Source organism: Vombatus ursinus, unplaced genomic scaffold, assembly GCF_900497805.2.
Source record: "Vombatus ursinus unplaced genomic scaffold, bare-nosed wombat genome assembly UNPS02014832.1, whole genome shotgun sequence".
NCBI lineage: Eukaryota > Metazoa > Chordata > Mammalia > Diprotodontia > Vombatidae > Vombatus > Vombatus ursinus.
In genome coordinates this window covers 74,554,123-74,572,632 of record NW_020954610.1, presented here as the reverse complement: position 1 = coordinate 74,572,632, position 18,510 = coordinate 74,554,123, and the positions used below count along the sequence as shown (strand labels likewise).

The 18,510-nt window shown below is 37.9% G+C and overlaps 1 protein-coding gene across 1 annotated transcript in view; it reads right to left on the bottom strand.

Moving 5' to 3' along the window:
- Positions 1–18,510, bottom strand: part of LOC114026111 (polypeptide N-acetylgalactosaminyltransferase 12-like) — a 48,346-nt gene that overhangs the window by 29,059 nt on the left and 777 nt on the right. The window contains exons 2-3 of the mRNA XM_027839740.1: positions 11,042–11,211; positions 4,274–4,463 (exon numbers count right to left, since the gene is read on the bottom strand). Of these exons, the coding sequence (XP_027695541.1) occupies positions 4,274–4,463; positions 11,042–11,211 (360 nt within the window). The remainder of the gene's footprint in view (positions 1–4,273; positions 4,464–11,041; positions 11,212–18,510) is intronic.

Genomic DNA, 18,510 nt, shown 5'->3' with positions numbered 1-18,510 from the left:
AAATTATTGGACTACCTAAAAGCCATGATCAAAAAAAGAGCCTGGACAGCATCTTTCAAGAAATTATCAAGGAAAACTGCCCCAACATTCTAGAACCAGAGGGTAAAAGAGAAATTGAAAGAATCCACTGATCACCTCCTGAAAGAGATCCCCAAAGGAAAACTACCAGGAATATTATAGCCAAATTCCAGAGTTCCCAAGTCAAGGAGAAAATATTGCAAGCAGCCATAAGGAAATAATGCAAGTATGGTGGAGCCACAGTCAGGATAACACAAGATTTAGCAGCTTCTACATTAAAGGATCAAAGGTCTTGGAATACGATATTTTGGAGGGCAAAGCAGCTAAGATTACAACCAAGAATCACCTACCCAGCAAAACTGAATATAATCCTCCAGGGGAAAAAATGGACATTGAATGACATAGAAGACTTTTAAGCATTCTTGATGAAAAGACCAGAGCTGAATAGAAAATTTGACTTTCAAATATAAGACTCAAGAGAAGCACAAAATGGTAAACAGAAAAGGGAAATCATAAGGGACTTAGTAAGGTTAAACTGTTTACATTCCTACATGGGAAGATGATATTTGTAACTCATCAGACCTTTCTCATTATTACGGTAGTTAGAAAGAATATATATAGACAGAAGGTACAGGTGTGAGTTGAATATGAAGGGATGACACCTAAAAAAAATAAAGGAGTGAGAGAGCAATGTACTGGGAGAAAGAGAAAGGTAGATGTAGACTGGGGTAAATCATCTCACATAAAAGAGGCAAGAAAAAGCTTTTACAGTGGAGGGCAAGGGGGAGTAGGTGAGGGGGAATGAACGAATCTTACTCTCATCAGAATTGGCTCAAAGAGGGAATAACATACACACTAAATTGGGTATAGAAATCAATCTTACCCTACAGAAAAAAGTAGGAGAGGAAGGAGATAAAAGAAAGGGGGGTGATAGAATGGAGGACAGATTGGGGGAGAGGGTAGTCAGAAGCAAAACACTTTTGAGGAGGTACAAGGTGAAAGGAAAGAGAGAATAGAATAATAGGGGTGGGGGATAGGATGGAGGGAAATTCAGTTAGCAACAGTAACTGTGAAAAAAATTTTGAAGCAAGTTTCTTTGATAAAGGCCTCATTTCTCAAACATATAGAGAAATGAGTTCAATTTGTAAAAGTAAGAGTCATTTCTCAAATGATAAATGATCAAAAGATATGATCAGTTTTCAGGTGAACAATCAAAGCTATCTATAGCCACATGAAAAAACATTCTAACTCACTACTGATTAGAGAAATATAAATTAAAATAATTCTGTGGTACCACCTCATACCTATTAGATTGGCTAATAGGACAGAAAAGGTAAATTACAATGTTGGAAAGCATTGGGGAAAATAATAATGCATTGCTGGTGGAGTTGTGAACTGATTCAACCATTCTGTAGAGCAATTTGGAACTATACCCAAAGGGCTATAAAATCATCATACCCTTTGACCTAGCAATACTACTACTAGGTCTATATCCCAAAAGAAATAAAAAACAAAAATGAAAAGAGCCTATATGTACAAAAGTATTTACAACAGCTCATTTCTGGGGGATTGAGGGTGAAAATTGAGGGAATGCTCATCAATTGGGGAATGGCTAAACAAGTTGTGGTATGTGATTATGATAGAATACTATTGTACTATAAAAAATGATAAGCAGGATACTCTCAGAAAAACCTGAAAAGACTTGCATGGGCTGATGTAAAGTGAAATATACTGTGTACAAAGTAACAGCAATATTGTAAGATGATCAGCTGTGAATGACTTAACTATTCTCAGCAATAAAACAATCCAAGACAATTCTGAAGGACTTGTGATGAAAAATGCTATCTATCCCCAGACAAAGAACTGATGGTGTTTGAATACAAATTGAAGCATATTTTTTTAAACTTTCTTTATTTTTCTTGAATTTTTTGTCTATGTTTTCTTTCACAACATGACTATTATGGATATATTTTGCATGACTACACATATATAACCTATATGGAACTGCTTGCCTTCTCAATTGGGGGGTGGAGGCAGAGGGAAGAAGGGAGAGAATTCGGAACTCAAAGTTTAAAAACAAAAGTTAAAAATTGTTCTTACGTGTAACTGGGAAAAAGAAAAAAGAAAGATCAAACTCAAAAAAAAAACAACAAAGAAAAGAGGGGAAAAAAAGAAATGTAATCCCAATATGGGGGTCAGAACTAGGTAAGAGTGCCATTTTTCTGAGTGGCCAGGGAACACAGAACAACCAGATATACAGATCACCAAAGTTTTTCCTTGTACCCCCTGCCAGGGGCAGAGAACTAGTAGCATTCTTTCCCTAGCACTGGCACTTCTAACAGTTACAGATTTATTATGTAAAGGAAACCAGAAAGAGAATTTGACACATTGGTCACATTCCAAGATGCCATTACTTATTTTAAAGTTTTTTCCTATGGGAAAAGTGGATCTTTTTTTTTTAAAAGGGAACATAAGTAAACTCTTAATTTGTTTCTTCTAGTGTAAGTTTGTATTTATATGGTGTTTTTAAGAAGAGGCTAAATTTCCCCAGAAATTACAAAGCTGCTTTAATAACTCCAAGCTTCCCATGGACACAAATGTCCTACTGTCTAATATGAACATCCTACCAGAGCTGCTGTATTGCAGTGAGACATGGAATACAATAATTTCCCAAGAATTTAAAAATAAATATCACATGGTGGATATGAGTAAACAAAACATATAACCATAAGCAACTTCCAAGATGAACAACAGTAAAAGATGTCACCAAGGAAATTTGGGATAGGGTGAGAAAATGTGTCAATCGGTCAATAACTCAACAAGCATTTGGGAAACACCTGCTATTTGATAGCAGAACAATGGGACTGTCATGTGGCAAGCACAGGGGACAAGCAGACACAATTAACCTTGCAGAAAAAAACAAGGTGGGCCTTCAGTACCTTGGAGTGAACCTTCTATCAAACTTTTAAAGGATATGGACAAAAGTCCTACATAATGGACAGGCATGGAATACCCAAACTGATGAGATTACACATCTATTTGTATATTTCAGTGTTAAAAGTCCTTTCCAGTCATTTGATCCTCCCAATAGGATCCCAATAATCCTATGAGTTAAATCTATCACCATTTTACAGATAAGGAAACTGAGGCTAAGAAGGACTAAACTCAAGGTTACACAACTATTGAGTGGCAGAGCCAAGAACTGAACCTAGGGTTTTCTAACACCAAAACATGCATATAAGGTAATCCAGGACTATAAGCTTAGCAACTAATCAATAAAAAAGCATTTTTAAAAGCTTACTATATGCCAGATCTTCTTTTAAGCCCTAGGGAAACAAATAAAGGCAAAAAGAGTCCTGCTCTCAAGGAGCTGATATTCTAATAGGAAGGATAACATGTAAATAATTAGGAACAGACAAGATATATACAGAGTACATGGGAAGGGATCTCAGAGGAATAGTTGGAGGGGCTTTGAAAACCCTCCTTCCAAAAGCAGGATTTAGTCAGAGACTTGAAGGAAGCCAGGGAATCCAGCAGGCACAGGAGATGAGAGAGAACATTCCAGGTAGGAGGGACAGTCAGGGAAAAGGCACCAAGTCAGGAGACAAAGCCTTGTGTAAGAAGAACACAACCTGAATAAACCATTGAAGCTGGATCATAGAATGCGTATAAAGGATGAGAGTGGAAGAACACTGGAATGGTTGGAAGAGGCCACGTTATGAGGAGTTATGAATGGCAAGCAGAAGACTTTTTGATCTTGGAATACGGAGCCACTGGAATGTATTGAATATCAAGGCTGACGTGGTCAGAGCTGTTTTAAGAAAATCAATTTGGTGGCTGAGTAGAAGATGGATTAGAGTGAGGAGAGAGAGGGGAAATGGGGAGAGGGAGGAAGTGGAAGTGGAGGAGGAGAAAGGGGAGATGAGGAAGAGGAGGGGACCAACCAAGTAGAAAGCTATTATAATAGTCTAGAGAAGAGGAAACTGAGGGCCTTAACTAGTAAGGTAGAAGTGTGAATGTAAAGAAGGCCACAAATTGCCTGATAGCAAGGAATTCCAAGGTTCTCCAACTACTCTCAAATGTCCATCTAAAGACTAATTAACTCCTTGTTGGTAGTGGTAAGTGCAAGTCAGTTTACTGATGTGAGCACTTTAAATGAGCAACATTAAGGGAAGAAACAAAGATGAGAGTTTCTTGAAAGATTATTCTTTGTTCACTTCATTTCAAATCTTTTGACTAAAACAGATTCTCCTACCTTTCCAGCAGTGGCTCCAGCCAGCCTTCGTGACATTCACAGTGACAGTCAAGGAAGGTCAGAATCTCCCCAGTAGCTATAGAAGCTCCCAGAAGTCGAGCTCGAACTAGTCCTTCTCTTTTATTTGCCCGGATTAAACGTACTTTATGCAGGCCAGACAAATGGTTTTCCAAAGGCTCCTTTAAGTGTTCTAATAAGAATAAGAACAATAATGACTAGAAGCTGAGCAGACTGCCTAACTCTAATATAAATGGTTTCACATTTTAGAAAAACAAAAAAGTTTTCTAAATGGTTTTATTTTTCTTAATTATTATATATCACTTCCTTCCAACAAGTGCTTTGCAAAATAAACTGAAAAATAACCTCAGTAGTTACAATATTTCCATCCACCCTGTTGAAATAAAATGCCTTAGGAGAATAAAGGATGAAAGGATGACAGATTTGGGGTTGGAAGAAACCTTGAAGATCATCCAGTTCAGCCTCCTTCGTTTTATAGATGAGAATTCTCAGATCCAAAGAGGTTGGTGACTTACCCAAGCTTACATGGGCTAAAATTAGTAGAACCAGAATTTGAATCTAGATCCTCAGACTTCAAATCTATATCCCTTTCCACTGTATCACATTGCCTCCTCCAGACCCAGCTATTTGCTGTCCTTTATATATAGCAAACCACGTATACTATTCTCATCGGGTATTTTCAGTGATTTGAATTGTCTACTTTCTTCCAACACAGAATAATTCAGATGAGTGCTGGACTTGGATTCAGAAACATCCAGGGTCAAAATCACCTGTGTGACCATAAGCAATCCCTTAACCTCTCTGAGCCTCAAGCCACTCAGAGATGTACATACTAAGTTATAGATCATTTGCAATCTGAATTGGTAAAATATATTTATTTTGATCCCTTGATGAACATCCAGTTGACCCATGACGTATTGTCCTCCATGCCAATTTAAAGTTAATGGTATATCATGTACGTATAAGAAAAAAGCAATTTATCAACAACATTCAAATAAACTTATATTAACTTTCTTTGCAATCTTAAGTACCAATTTAGTCTCAATTTCCTCCACTAAAAAAATAGGAATAATACTTTAGGATGCCAAGAATTCAATGAAAACCACTTCTTTTTGTGCATAGTGGGCATTCAATAAATATTTGTTAACTGATCTTATATAACCTGTTAATAGCAATTAGGTGTGGGACTTACACCTAATTGTAAAAGTTTGTTAAAAAAAGTTGTAAAACAAATTCCATGGTATATACTCATACTGTGCATTTATAATACAATACAATACAATAACCATTTATTAAGCTCCTACTATGTGTCAAGCACTGTGCTAAGTTCTGGGGATACAAATAAGAAAAATAATGACAATTCTTGCCTTCAAGGGGCTTACCATATAATGGGGGAAGACAATACAAAAGGAAGCTGAAAGCAGAGGAGGGGAAATACCAGAGGGACCAGGCACAGGGGCATAATGAAGAGGACAATGTACTTGAAACAAAGCAGAGCAGCTGGTGACAAATGAAGGATCTAATTATAAATATTATAATCTTTATATATGTTGTTGTTGATGTCATATTACAGTTTACCTATGAAGATACTGAAACTCAGGTATAGTAATCTAATTCACTATATGTGTGTGTGTGTGCGCGCGTGCGCGTTCATGTAATAGTTGAACTGCATTATAATGTTATAATTGATCAAAAGCTTAAAGATATTTAAAAAAGATGTAGATCCCCCCCCAAAAAGAGCCATTAGCCCTTAAGACCAATTCTAGTAATGCTTTCTCGGTGTTTTGATCATAACCTGAAATGGACGCCCTTTCCTCTTCAAACCAAAAGCTCCTATTCTCTTCTCCAGAATTGGATGGTTTTCTTCACCCTGAGATATACCGAGCTGCTTTTGGGCTAAAATATACTTGTAACACCAAAACTACCCTTTGTTACTCCCCTTATACTCTCTTGACCCCTCCACTTTCTTGGGAGATTCTGAAACTTGAATCATGGTGCCTGACTAGGAAATGCTGGTTTGATTTGTGGTCTCTCTCCTTACTTCTTTAATTGTGGATTTCAAGTAATTTATCAGCCAAGACAAATAAGATTCTATAACTGTATCTTAGTCATCAGAAAAACACTCAAGGAAATCTCTCTTTCGCTGCTATTCTTACTGATAGTAATATCTCATAATGATGCCATGCATGATTGTCTTTAATGTAGGATATAGAAGAGATAATGAAGCTAATCTCATTTCTGCAGACTGGTGCAGCACAGGTGCATCCATCTCAGTGTAATGGCCAGCCCCAAGCTTTTCATTTGACTACTATATGTGGTTCTTTTTGCTAAGACCACTAAGCCATCTGCTTCCTAATCTATTGATTTCTTTCTCTCCACTGAGGATACTCTGATATCAATCAACAAATATTTGCTAGCGATTAATGTGACCAACATTGTGCTGGATTCTATGGGAGATATAAAAGTTGCATAAGACATTTATTAATTAAGTGCTCCCCATGGACTTCTTCCCTACCAATGCCATCAATGAATTTACAACCTAATTCACTTTATGTACATTCATGTTTCATTGAAAACATCCTTACATAAGATTAAACGATCCCAACTCTACAGGTGAGGATCTAAGGTAGGATTCGAAACCAGGTCCTCTGAGTGCAAAGGACTCTTTCTACTATCTAACACACTGTCTCTTCAAAATGTTCGTTTTCTCCTCTTTTGAGAAGATATCAGAAACAAACTGGGGAAATAAATCTTGCCCTGAAGCCATAGTGTGTCTGCTATGCTATTGTTAGGTTACAAAAATTTTGTCCAGGTGTATTTTTGTCTTTGAATCCCCAGTGTCTTCATAGTACGTACCTGGCATATAGTAGATGCTTAATGAATAATTATTGATTGTTGATTTATTTTTGGATCATAAATTTAGAGCTGCAAAAGACTTTAAAGGTCACCCAGTCCAATCCCCTCATCCTACAGATGAGAGAACTAAGTCCCGGAGAAGATAAGTGACTTGCCAGGGTCACAGCTCTAGTAAGTAACTGAGGCAGGATTTGAACCCAGGTTTTCCTGACTCCTGACTAGTATTTCATCTACTTTACCATACTTTTATCCAAGATGCTTCATCCACAGTCAAAGATTTCAAGTCAATTAAATAAACATTTCTTAAGTCCTACTGTGTGCCAGGCACTGTGGATACAAAAAGAGGCAAAAGATAGTCCGTCCACTCAAGGAGCTTACAGTCTGATGGGGGAGACAACATGCAAACAAATATATGCAAAGCAAGCTATATACAGTAGAGAAAAGCTCCTACAAGGAGAGCAAGAAAGCTCAGGAGAGACCTAGAAAAAGTGGTTTGTTTGTTTGTTTTTTCCTGCAATGCCTCGAAGGGTAAATCTAGGAAAGGTACTGTTTATCTGTCATCTTTCCTTCCTATTTTCACAGCCACAGTTCTGTTATTGTTTATCAATGCTTCAATATGAGTGGGAGGCAAGGAAAGACTGGCATGATACAGGAATGTCCCAAACGACACTGCCCTAATAGAAGTCATTTTGCAATAAAGTTCTTAAGACGTTGGAAAAAAGTGTGAAATTATTTTTCAGTGACTAGAACAGTACAGCTGCCACGTCTACCTTCCTAGTTTAGGGATTCCTGCCATGGCTAACTCTGCTCAGTTCTGTTTCTAAGGAATTTATTCCTCCTATAACATTGTTTTTACCTACCATTATATTCCCTTGGAGTCGGTTAATGACATTAGGGAGGCAAGTGAAGAACTGATATTCTGCCAACCTATCTTTATCTCCTTTCTTAAAGACTGCCATTAGGACATGCCAGAGGCCAGATGGCATTCTGCTGTATGCCAGATCCACAAGATAAAAAGTTAAGTCAACATGCTCTGTTTCCCTCCTCACCTGAGGTTTCTGGCAGGGCCTTGTGATGGTGATGGAAAGTCTACCTTATTTTACTACTCCTTTTGATACTTTCCCTCGAGGTCTGAGGAATTCTGAGCTCATCTCATGTACAGCTGGCATGATATAACAAAGTCTGACCTTGGAATCAGGAGACTTGGATTTGAATCCCAGTTTTGACAGATATTAACTGGGTGACCACAGGCAAGTTATTTAACCTCTCTAAGACTCAGTTTCCTCACCTATGTAATGGAGATAGTAATACTTATAACTACCTTCCTCATAAGAGTTGTTGGGAAGAAAAAAAATACATAAATCTGGCAGAACTAAATATTTTTTTTTGTTTTTTCTCTTCCCTCCCTTCTCTCTTCCTCCTTCCCTTCCTCCTTTCTTTCCTTCCTTCTTTCTTCTCTTCCTTCCTTTCTTTCTCCCTTTCATTTCTTCCTTCCTTCATTTCTTGAGACTAGACCTCCCCCCCATCTCACTCAAGCTGAAAGTCCAGCCACTAGTCACAGGCACAACTCCATTATTGATCAACAAGGAAACTTTGGCCTGATCAGCTTCCAAACTTTAAGCAATCCAGTGGACACCTTCCCCCAACCCCCACTCACTATGTTAGTGATGGACTTAATATGGACAACTTTTCAGCTTTAGCCCTATTCCAGTACAGAATTCCTAGACTCAAGCAATCCACCAGCCTCAGCCTCCTCAGTAGCAGGGATGACAAGTGTGTGCCATCATGCCAACACACTTTATAAATTTGAGTTATTATAATTATGACTTTCTAATTATAGATGACACAATAGTGAATACTCTGAAAAGAGTCTCAGTTGAAGTCTTTTGAATAATCCTTCTAACATACACTGAAAGGTTTTCTCTTTGAGCAGATTCCTACTCTCCTTAGATTCCCAGGAGGACTGGTCTCAGGATTCACACCACAGAATGTTTTTTCTGCCACCAAAAATCTCTATATATCCAAATGTGCTGTTTGCTTTGCCTTCCAGTTATTCTATGGAATAATCTTTCTGTGACTTATTGATGTTTCATTTTTTGTTTCTATGGTTGATATTTTGCCAGTGCTTAAAAAATTAATTTTACATTTACAACACTGTATCTCTTTATCATTCTCTCCAAATGTATCTTCTTGTAGCTATTCAAGTATCTCAGAATTTTTCTAACTCTTGAGGAAAACCATCAAGAAAAGGAATAAAATATAGTTAACTTTTCTCATGTACAAGGATGATGGACTTCAATTTCCACCATGGAAATTGTTCCATTGTATCTGGTTATAATTGACCAGCTTGAGACTGACACATAGTGAAAAAGGTCTTATTTCAATGAATTCTTGTGTTAGCAACCACAGCTGGGAATTTCAAGTTTGGCCTCTTATGACCTGACTTAGCAAGGTCATGCTCCCATAGCTAGGTAGGGCAGTGGACAGATCATTGAGCCTGGAGTCAGGAAGACCTCAGTTCAAAGTTGGCCTCAGACACTTACTAGCTGTGTGACACCCAGGCAAGTCACTTAACCTCTGTTTGCCTCAGTTTCCTCAACTGTAAAATAGAGATAACAAAAGCACCAACCTCCCAGAGATGTTGTGAGGATCAAAGGAAATAATATTTGTAAAGCATTGTTACGTAAAAGGTGCTTAATAAATGCTTATTTCCTCCCTTCCTTTCATTCACGGCATCTAGTAACTAGTCCCTGCATCCCACAAAATGTGAGATGTATATATCTTGCAGGTCAGCACTGTCAGCACTAGTGTAGGGCAGGTATGCCTTTTCAACTATAATAGTGGTTGTATTGTGCCTAGGTGTCATATTTCTCTAAATTTTCCTTCCAATAGCATTTTCTCTTAATGTTTTTGTTGTCATCATTCAGTCATTTTCAGTCCTGTCCAACTCTATTACCCCACTTGGGGTTTTCTTATCAAAGATACTCAAGCAGTTTGCCATTTCCTCCTCCAGCTCATTTTACAGAAAGGGGAATTGAGGCAAACAGGATTAAATGACTTACCCAGGGTCACATAACTAGTAAGTGTCTGAGGCCAAATATGAACTCAGAAACATGATTCTTTCTGACTTCAGATCTAGCACTCTATCCACTGCACCACCTAGCTGCCCTCAAACTCTTCTCTTCTAATAAAGAGACAATCATCACGATAAATAAATTATAGTCACATGTGCCCTTGGGGAAATTACAGTGTACTTGAGGATAGAAATCCTGAATCCCAACTCCTCATAATGCTCATTTCTCTTTCCAACACCTCCTTTATAATGAACAGATCGTTTACACTGTTGGACATCTTTACTAAAACAGCCCCAGAAATCTTTACAACTTCTACCCCAAATCTAAGGCCAATTTTCAATCATCTCTGTATATTTGTAAGCATAGTTTTAACATGACAGAAATTTTTAGATGCCATTACAATGAAGTTTCCTCATAACTTTTGAAAAAAGTTGCTGGCCATCACAAATGCACACACTATGTTTATTTCGCTAAGGGGAGAATGGCTTCCCCATTGTCTTTTACCAATGGATCCAACCCAGAAATTCATGTCTCTTCCAACTTTCCGGTTTAAGTCCTTCAGAATAACAGAACAGTCTTGGGGCAAAGTGACATAGAATTCCTTCCTCCTCTAATCAATGACAAAAGTCAGACCATATACTCTATGCAACACATAGACATACACACACACACACACACACACACACACACACATCACCCCAGAGATGCAGGCACTACTGAAAAAAGTACTACTCTATTTATTTTTTATAACATTTTTTGTCATTTCTGTGTCAAGAAAAACTACGTCTTCAAATAAAATTCATTCTAAAAAGTTGCTTACCTCTATCACTATAATCATCGACAAGGATGATTTCCTTAAGTAGAATATCTGGAGATGTCTCAAGAACACTATAAACTGTTCGTAGAAGAGTTGACCATGCTTCATTATAAAAAGCTATTACAACAGATGTTTTTGGCAAATTCTCATAATCATATTTCTTCTCTTTGCACCTGCAAATTAAAAAAAAACCTCATTAATTCAGACTCCACTAATTTGTAAGTCAGAAATGGAGCTAGACTGAAAGTGATTTATAAATGGTAATAGTTCACATTATAGAGCAATACGGTTTACTAGTGTTTTCCTCAAAACTGCTCTGGTGAGATAGATACTGAAAATTTTATTACCTCCATTTAACAGATGAGAAAACCTAGTAATAGGAAATATGGGTACTTAAAGAGTACAGGCATACCTCATTTTATAGTACTTTGCTTTATTGTGGTTTGCAGATATTGCATTTTATACAAACTGAAGTTTTGTGGCAACCTTGTGTCAAATAAGTCTACTGGTACCATTTTCCAAACAATATGTGCTCGCGTTGTGTCTCTGTCACATTTTGGTAATTCTCATGATATTTCAAACTTTTTCATTATTTTTATCTGTTATGTTGATCTGTGATTGGTGACCTTTGATGTTACTATTGTAATTGTTTTGGGGCACCCATGAATTGTACTCATATAAGATGGAAAACTTAATTGATAAATGTTGTGTGTTCTGACTGCTCCCCTTCTCTCTCCCTCTCCTCCGACCTTCCCTATTCCCTGAGACACAACAATACTGAAATTAGGCCAGTTAGTAACCCAAAAATGGCCTCTAAGTGTTCAAGTGAAAGGAAGAGTCAAACTATGAGGCAAACTTCATTGTTGTCTTATTTTAAGAAATAGCCTCAGCTACCCTAACCTTTAACAATTACCACCCTGATCAGCCGCCATCAACACTGAGGTAAGATCCTCCACCAGCAAAGATTGCAATTTACTAAAGGTTCAGATAATGGTTAACATTTTTTAGAAATAAAGTATTTTTAAGTAAGGTATGTACATTGTTGGGTTTTTTTTGGTATTTTTTTTTTAGACATAATACTATGGGCAGCTAGGAGATACAATGGATAGAGGGAAATGCCTGAAGTCAGTAAGACTCATCTTCCTGAGTTCAAATCTGGTCTCAGACACTTAGCTGTGTGACCCTGGGCATGTCATTTAACCCCATTTACCTTAGTTTCCTCATCTGTAAAATGACCTGGAGAAAGAAATAGCAAACCACTCCAGTATTTTTGACAAGAAAACCCTAAATGGGGTCACAAGGAGTCAGACATAATTCAACATACTTATTAGACTATGGTATAGTGTAAACATAACTTTTATATGCACTAGAAAACCAAAAAGTTCACGTGACTTTCTTTATTGCAGTAATCTGGAACCAAACCCACAATATCTCTGAGACATGCATGTCTTTGGCAACACTGCTCACCTGGTTTTATTATATACCTGAAGGTAACAAAATGGCACATCTTCAAACATATTCTATATGTCAGACATTTCTCAAGAATTCAAGTTGGTCTGGGTAGCACTGGTATAAAAGTATCCTATCAAAGGTTCCCAAACTTATTTGGCCTACCACTCCTTTTCAAAAAAAAAAATTACTTAGTGCTCCTCCCTAAGGTTAAGTTAACCCTCATTTTTATTCAATGCCCCCCCCAATTGTACCTGAGGCTACTACCGCCTCCCCCCATCATTCCAGCACCCCCAAGGGGTAGTATTGCCCACTTTGGGAACCAATGGTAAATAGATGCCTGAGACAATAGACTGAGTACTTGGAAATTAAATGTCTAAGAACCACATAGATGTTAACATTGGATAGAGGATTACATAAAAAGGCAAATTAAGACTCTTCTGCTATCTATATACATACACATATATCTATGTATGTGTACATAGATACTTTTTATACATACAGACTCTTCTGCTAACCATCTTTATGTACATACAGATAAGTACATACAGATATGTACATAGCAGATAAGTCTATATACATATATACACACACATATTTATATACATATACTATATATATATGCACACATACATATATACATATAATCTTATAAGTACATGATGGTCAATCTATCAATCTAAACTTGCCCTATCATATATACATACACACACACACACACACACACGCATATGAATACATACATACACATATGCACATATGTGTATATACCTGTTGATAAACCATAGCCACAAATGTTTTAAAAATCTAAGTGCTTTAGAGAAAATGGGGCAAATAAAAGGCATGTTATCAGATTTTTGTGATTTCCTCTGGTCACAGAAGAAATCATAGGATCATATGTCTCTTCCAACCTGCTCATTTTACAGATGAGGAAACCAAATCCAGGGAGATTAATTGATCTGTCCATGATCACAGAGGTGGCAAGTGTCCAGGGGCTGGCTAGCAAAGATGACTCCTCCTCTGTATGGAATGACTGACTGATCATCAGAGATAGGAGAAAGCTGGCTAGCAAAGGATTAGCAGAGGTGCTTCACTTGGGTCAGTCCCAAAAATGGTAGGGTAGGATTAAATGGCTAGGCTATCTGATTCTTATTCCTAACATCTAAGACAGTTAGCTTGCAGGAAGAGTAAAGGAACACTAGGTATATCTAAGGCAGTTGGACAAGGGTCAGAATTAATCTAAATCAAGTTTGAAAGGGTACAGTCTTTTCAGAATGTATTGAGGATCATGGGATCATAGGATTTGGAGTCAGAAGGAGCTTTGGAGATCTCTAATCAAACTTTATTAAGAAGTCTTTTAATTAACTTAGTAGAACCTTCATCTCAGTGAGAAAAATCAGTGTGTATCATTTTGTCTTTGAGACTAGCTTATCTGCTCTGTTTTTCGCTCAATATATTCACCTGAGCTTAGCAATTACAATTTTCAGAAACAAGGACTGAAGACATAAGTCATAACCAGGGCTCAGGCAGTATAGGATAAACTAGGATGGGCCAGGACTGGGAATTCTAAAAGTGCACCCAATTAAAGGGCTTAGTTAAGCCCTATATTCTAAACATGAGAGCAAGTCTGAGGGCCTGTTATTCTAGGGCATGTAGAGACGAGTACAAAAGGCAATTGCGAACCCAGTAGATTAACCCAAAGGAGAAGTAGACAAGAGGGACAGAATACTATGATCCAAAGCCTAAAGAATCCAGGACCAGGATGCCTATTCAAGTAGGGTAAAGGGAATCAGGGAATGAAAGCATGACTAGTTGGGAATTCAATCAGGACAGTCCACCCATCAAGTAATCTCCAGAAACCCAAAAGGACAGAACATGAATGGTAGAGAGTTCTGGTTACAGGTTTTAAGCACCCACACTCTGGGAGACTGGTGTTCAGGAATAGGAAACCAGGGACTCACAGTTTACTCCTCAGCATACTCTCCAATCCATTGGCCTCCTGTCTTTTCCACTAATATGCCACTCCATCTCTCAGCTCTAGACATTTTCTCCGGCCATCTCCCATGCCTGGAATGTTCTCCTTACTCCTTTACAACTATTGACCTCCCTGGCTCCTTTAAGTCCCAGTTAAAATCCTGTCTTCTATAGAAAGCCTTCCTCAATCCCTCTTCATTCCAGGCTCTTCCCTTTGTTAATTATTTCCTGTTTATCCTGTATACAGCTTGCTTTGTATATATTTGTTTACTTATTGTCTCCCCCATTAGATTGTAAGCCCCTTTAGGGCTGGGGCTGCCTTTTGTTTCTTTTTGTATCCTCAGAGTTTAGTATGGTGCCTGGCATACGGTAGGCAGTTAATAAATGTTTATTGATTGATTAAGTCCCAAAGAAGGAAACTGAACACTAAGGATTAGGATATCAAAATATCTTATCAATTTAAATTTGTATCTCGTTCAGCATGGATTTCTTTTTTCTCCCCCTTTTTAAATGTTTTATTGATCCTTTTTTCTTTTTTTCATTTTTCACTTCCCAATGATTCCCCCCCACCACCACCACACTCCAAAATAACCCTCCCTTGTAAGCAAAAGAAATTAACACAATAGCCATGTCTGAAAATGTATGCCTCCTTCCCCAACTATTGCCCACTCTCTCTGATACAAAGAAGGCAATTTTGCATTCAGTCAGCTCTAGCAAGTTTTTCTGACTGCATATTCTTAAGTTCCATTGTTATTTTCTTAGTGTGGTGAATCATAATCCCACCCCTGATGTGTGATCTATGGGTCCATAAGCACCTCCATTAGCTTCCTCATCTGTAAAAGCAGGGAACTGGACCTCTGATGTCCTTTCTAGTTTTGTACCTATGAGTTGGGAACACATAATATAAAAAGAAGAAACTTAGAGTAGATGTGACAGCTGTCTTCAATCAAATGAAGGGCTGTTACACAGGAGGTATTAGATATGTTCTGCTTGGCCTCAGGATAGAACTAGGGGCAATAAGTCGAAGACAACGAGATATATTCAGGCTTGTCGTATCAGAAAATGTGCTAACAATTAGAACCATCGAAAAATAAACTAGGCAGGGGCAGCTGGGTGGCGCAGTGGATAGAGCACCAGTCCTGAAGTCAGGAGGACCTGAGTTCACATTTGGCCTCAGACACATAACAATTACTAGCTGTGTGACCCTGGGCAAGTCACTTAACCCCATTGCCTAGCCCTCCCAAAAAAGCAAACAAAAAAAAAAAAGAAAAAGAAAAAGAAACTAGGCAGCCTCAGTAAGCACTGAGTTCCCCGTCACTGGAGGTCCTCAAGCAGAGGTTGAACAACCACTAGGTGGGGATGGCTACAGAAGGAATTCTTGGTCCAGTACAAGTTGGACTTGATACCTTCTGAGGTTTCTTGTAATTCTCAGATTCTGTATCATAGCTTTTTGATATTTCATCTCATAAGGACCTATAGTTAGAGCTGGAAGGGACCATAAAAGTTATCTAATCCAATCCTCTCCTTTCACAGAAGAGAAAACTGAGGCCCAGGGAGCTCTAGGGACTTGCCCAAGGTCATACAGCTAGTTAGCTCCAGATGCAGAATTTGAACTCAGGTCCTCAGAATCCAGTCCTTTCTTACTCAAAGTTTATAGCATGCTGTTCACTCCATAAGGTTGTCTCTCAATGATAAGAGAGATAAGAGCTACCATCTGCGCTCCAGGGGTTAAAATCACCAGATTCAGGCAAGCTACTTTACATGGTAATAAAAGAACTAATAGATACTATTGCTGAGTGGTCAGTGATCTTTGAAAAATAATGGAAAACAGGAGAGGTGTTAGTGTTGCAGAATTGAAGAAAGGCAAGCTTCATCTCACTTCTCAAACTATGGCTGATGAGCCTGACTTCAATTCCTGGGAAAATTCTAAAACATATTATTAGACGGATTATTTGTGAGTGTTTAGAAAGGGAAGCATTGATCATTAAAAGTTACTATGACTTCATCAAGAACAGGCCATTCCAGACTAATTTCATTTCCTCTTTTCACAGGGTTATTAGATCAGGGAAATGCTCTAGCTAGAATATAATGTGATTTCAGCAAAGCATCTAACGTTATTCTTATGTACAAAGATGTCAAAATATGAGCTAAATCAGTCCACTAGCTTTACAATGTTTGAATTACCAGACCTGAAGACTAGTCAGTCATTGATTCATTGATTAATCAATGTCACCTTTGAGGAAGGAGGAGTGAGTGTTCCCAGTGATCTTTTACCCTATGATGCTTCATATTTTTATCAGTGACTTGGAGAAAAACATAATTTGCTAATCAAATCTGCAAATGATAAAAAGCTAAAAAAAAAGAGAGAGAGAGAAAGCTAATATTTGGAATGAAGGTCAGGATGCAAAAAGATTCTTAAAGGTCAGAATGATCACCAAATCCTAATAGAATGAAATCTAACAGGAATAAATATGAAGTCCTACAATTGGGTTCATAAAATCAATTGCACAAGTACAGGATAGGGGAGACATGGGTGAATGAACATGTGGCTTTGATAACTGTTGTCTGACTCTTCATGACCTATTTGAGGTTTTCTTGGCAAAGATACTGGAGTGATTTGCTATTTCCTTTTCCAGCTCACTTTACAGATGAGGAAACTGAGGCAAACTGGGTTAAGTGACTTGTCCAGGGTCATACAGCTAGTGTCTAAAGTCAAATTTGAACTCAGGTCCTTCTGACTCCAGACCCAGAGTTCTTTGCCACTTAGCTGCTTCGATAGGGTAAAGTTCAATAGGAATCAATCACATCAGATGATAGCCAAAAAAGCTTAGGCAAGAGAGACATAGTGATCACAAGGAGAGAAGTGAGGATTCAGCTATATTCTGTTCTGACCAGATCAATATGAAATACACATTCTAGAGATGGAAATTAAAGTGAAATACAACCAGAAGAGGGTGACCTGGATAGTATGAAATAGAGAGCCATAGGAAAGTTCAGGAAATGGGGATAATTAGTCTGGAAAAGAAAAAAAAAACTTTGAGAGGCCATAATTAGTTATCTTCAAATATATTGTGCAAAAGAACAACACAATCTTGTTTTTTTTTTTTTTGCTCTGCTTGGCCCCAAACAGCAGAACCAGGACCACCAAGTGGATGTCATAAAGATCTAAGGGAAATCTTTCACGTCAATTTTCTCATCTCTAAAATGGAATTAAGTAATATAGTATTTATCTCTCTAGCAACTATGGAGGCCTCAGTATCATGTATCAGGAAACCTCCAAAGGCTCATGGACACTCCTGAAGACTTATCTCATTTGGTAAACTTAAGTTTTTACTTTTTGGCATTGAGTATTAGACTTTTTTTTTTTTTTTGAGCAAACACCTTATTTGCTGCTAACGGTGCTAACCAGCTGCCTTTTCCAGCTTGGTTTCTTTTCCTGAGCAAGGAGGAATGAATATCATTCTGAGGTGTGTACAGTCTTGGAGTCGACCTTGTGAGTACAGAAGACTTAGATCCCATAAAGTCAGAGTTGACTGAGATCCCAAGGAGGATTCCCTAGCAATTATTCCAAATCTCTTGTAAAAGCCAACTATCAACAGGCTTAACTCTAGTCTAGATGTTTTAACTGCAGGCTTGTACCAAGCTGTTTGAGCAGTGCAGGGATACGGAAAAATGTACTGCCTAGTTGGAAATCCCATAAAATGTATTATAGTCTAATGAGGTTCAAGTATCAGTTTCCCAGAAGATTGTTATCAGTGATTATAAGTTAAGGTATTGAATCCTGTTTTAAGTTTGTTTTTGTTCACATGTGCCCTTGTAGCATTTAGCATTCCTTTTGTGTATTAGAGTAAAATAGCAGTCCTATATCTGACTTACATTGTACACTAAATACCTCATATTGCCCCCTTTAGGAAAACCCTGGATGTGAGCTAAACCTAAGCTTATAATGTCCAGGATTCTGGGGCTTAACTAGCAGATCAGTGTGAAAAAGGGAGCCCCTCAGTTTTATGATTTCATTCATTATGAGAATCACACACACACACACACAC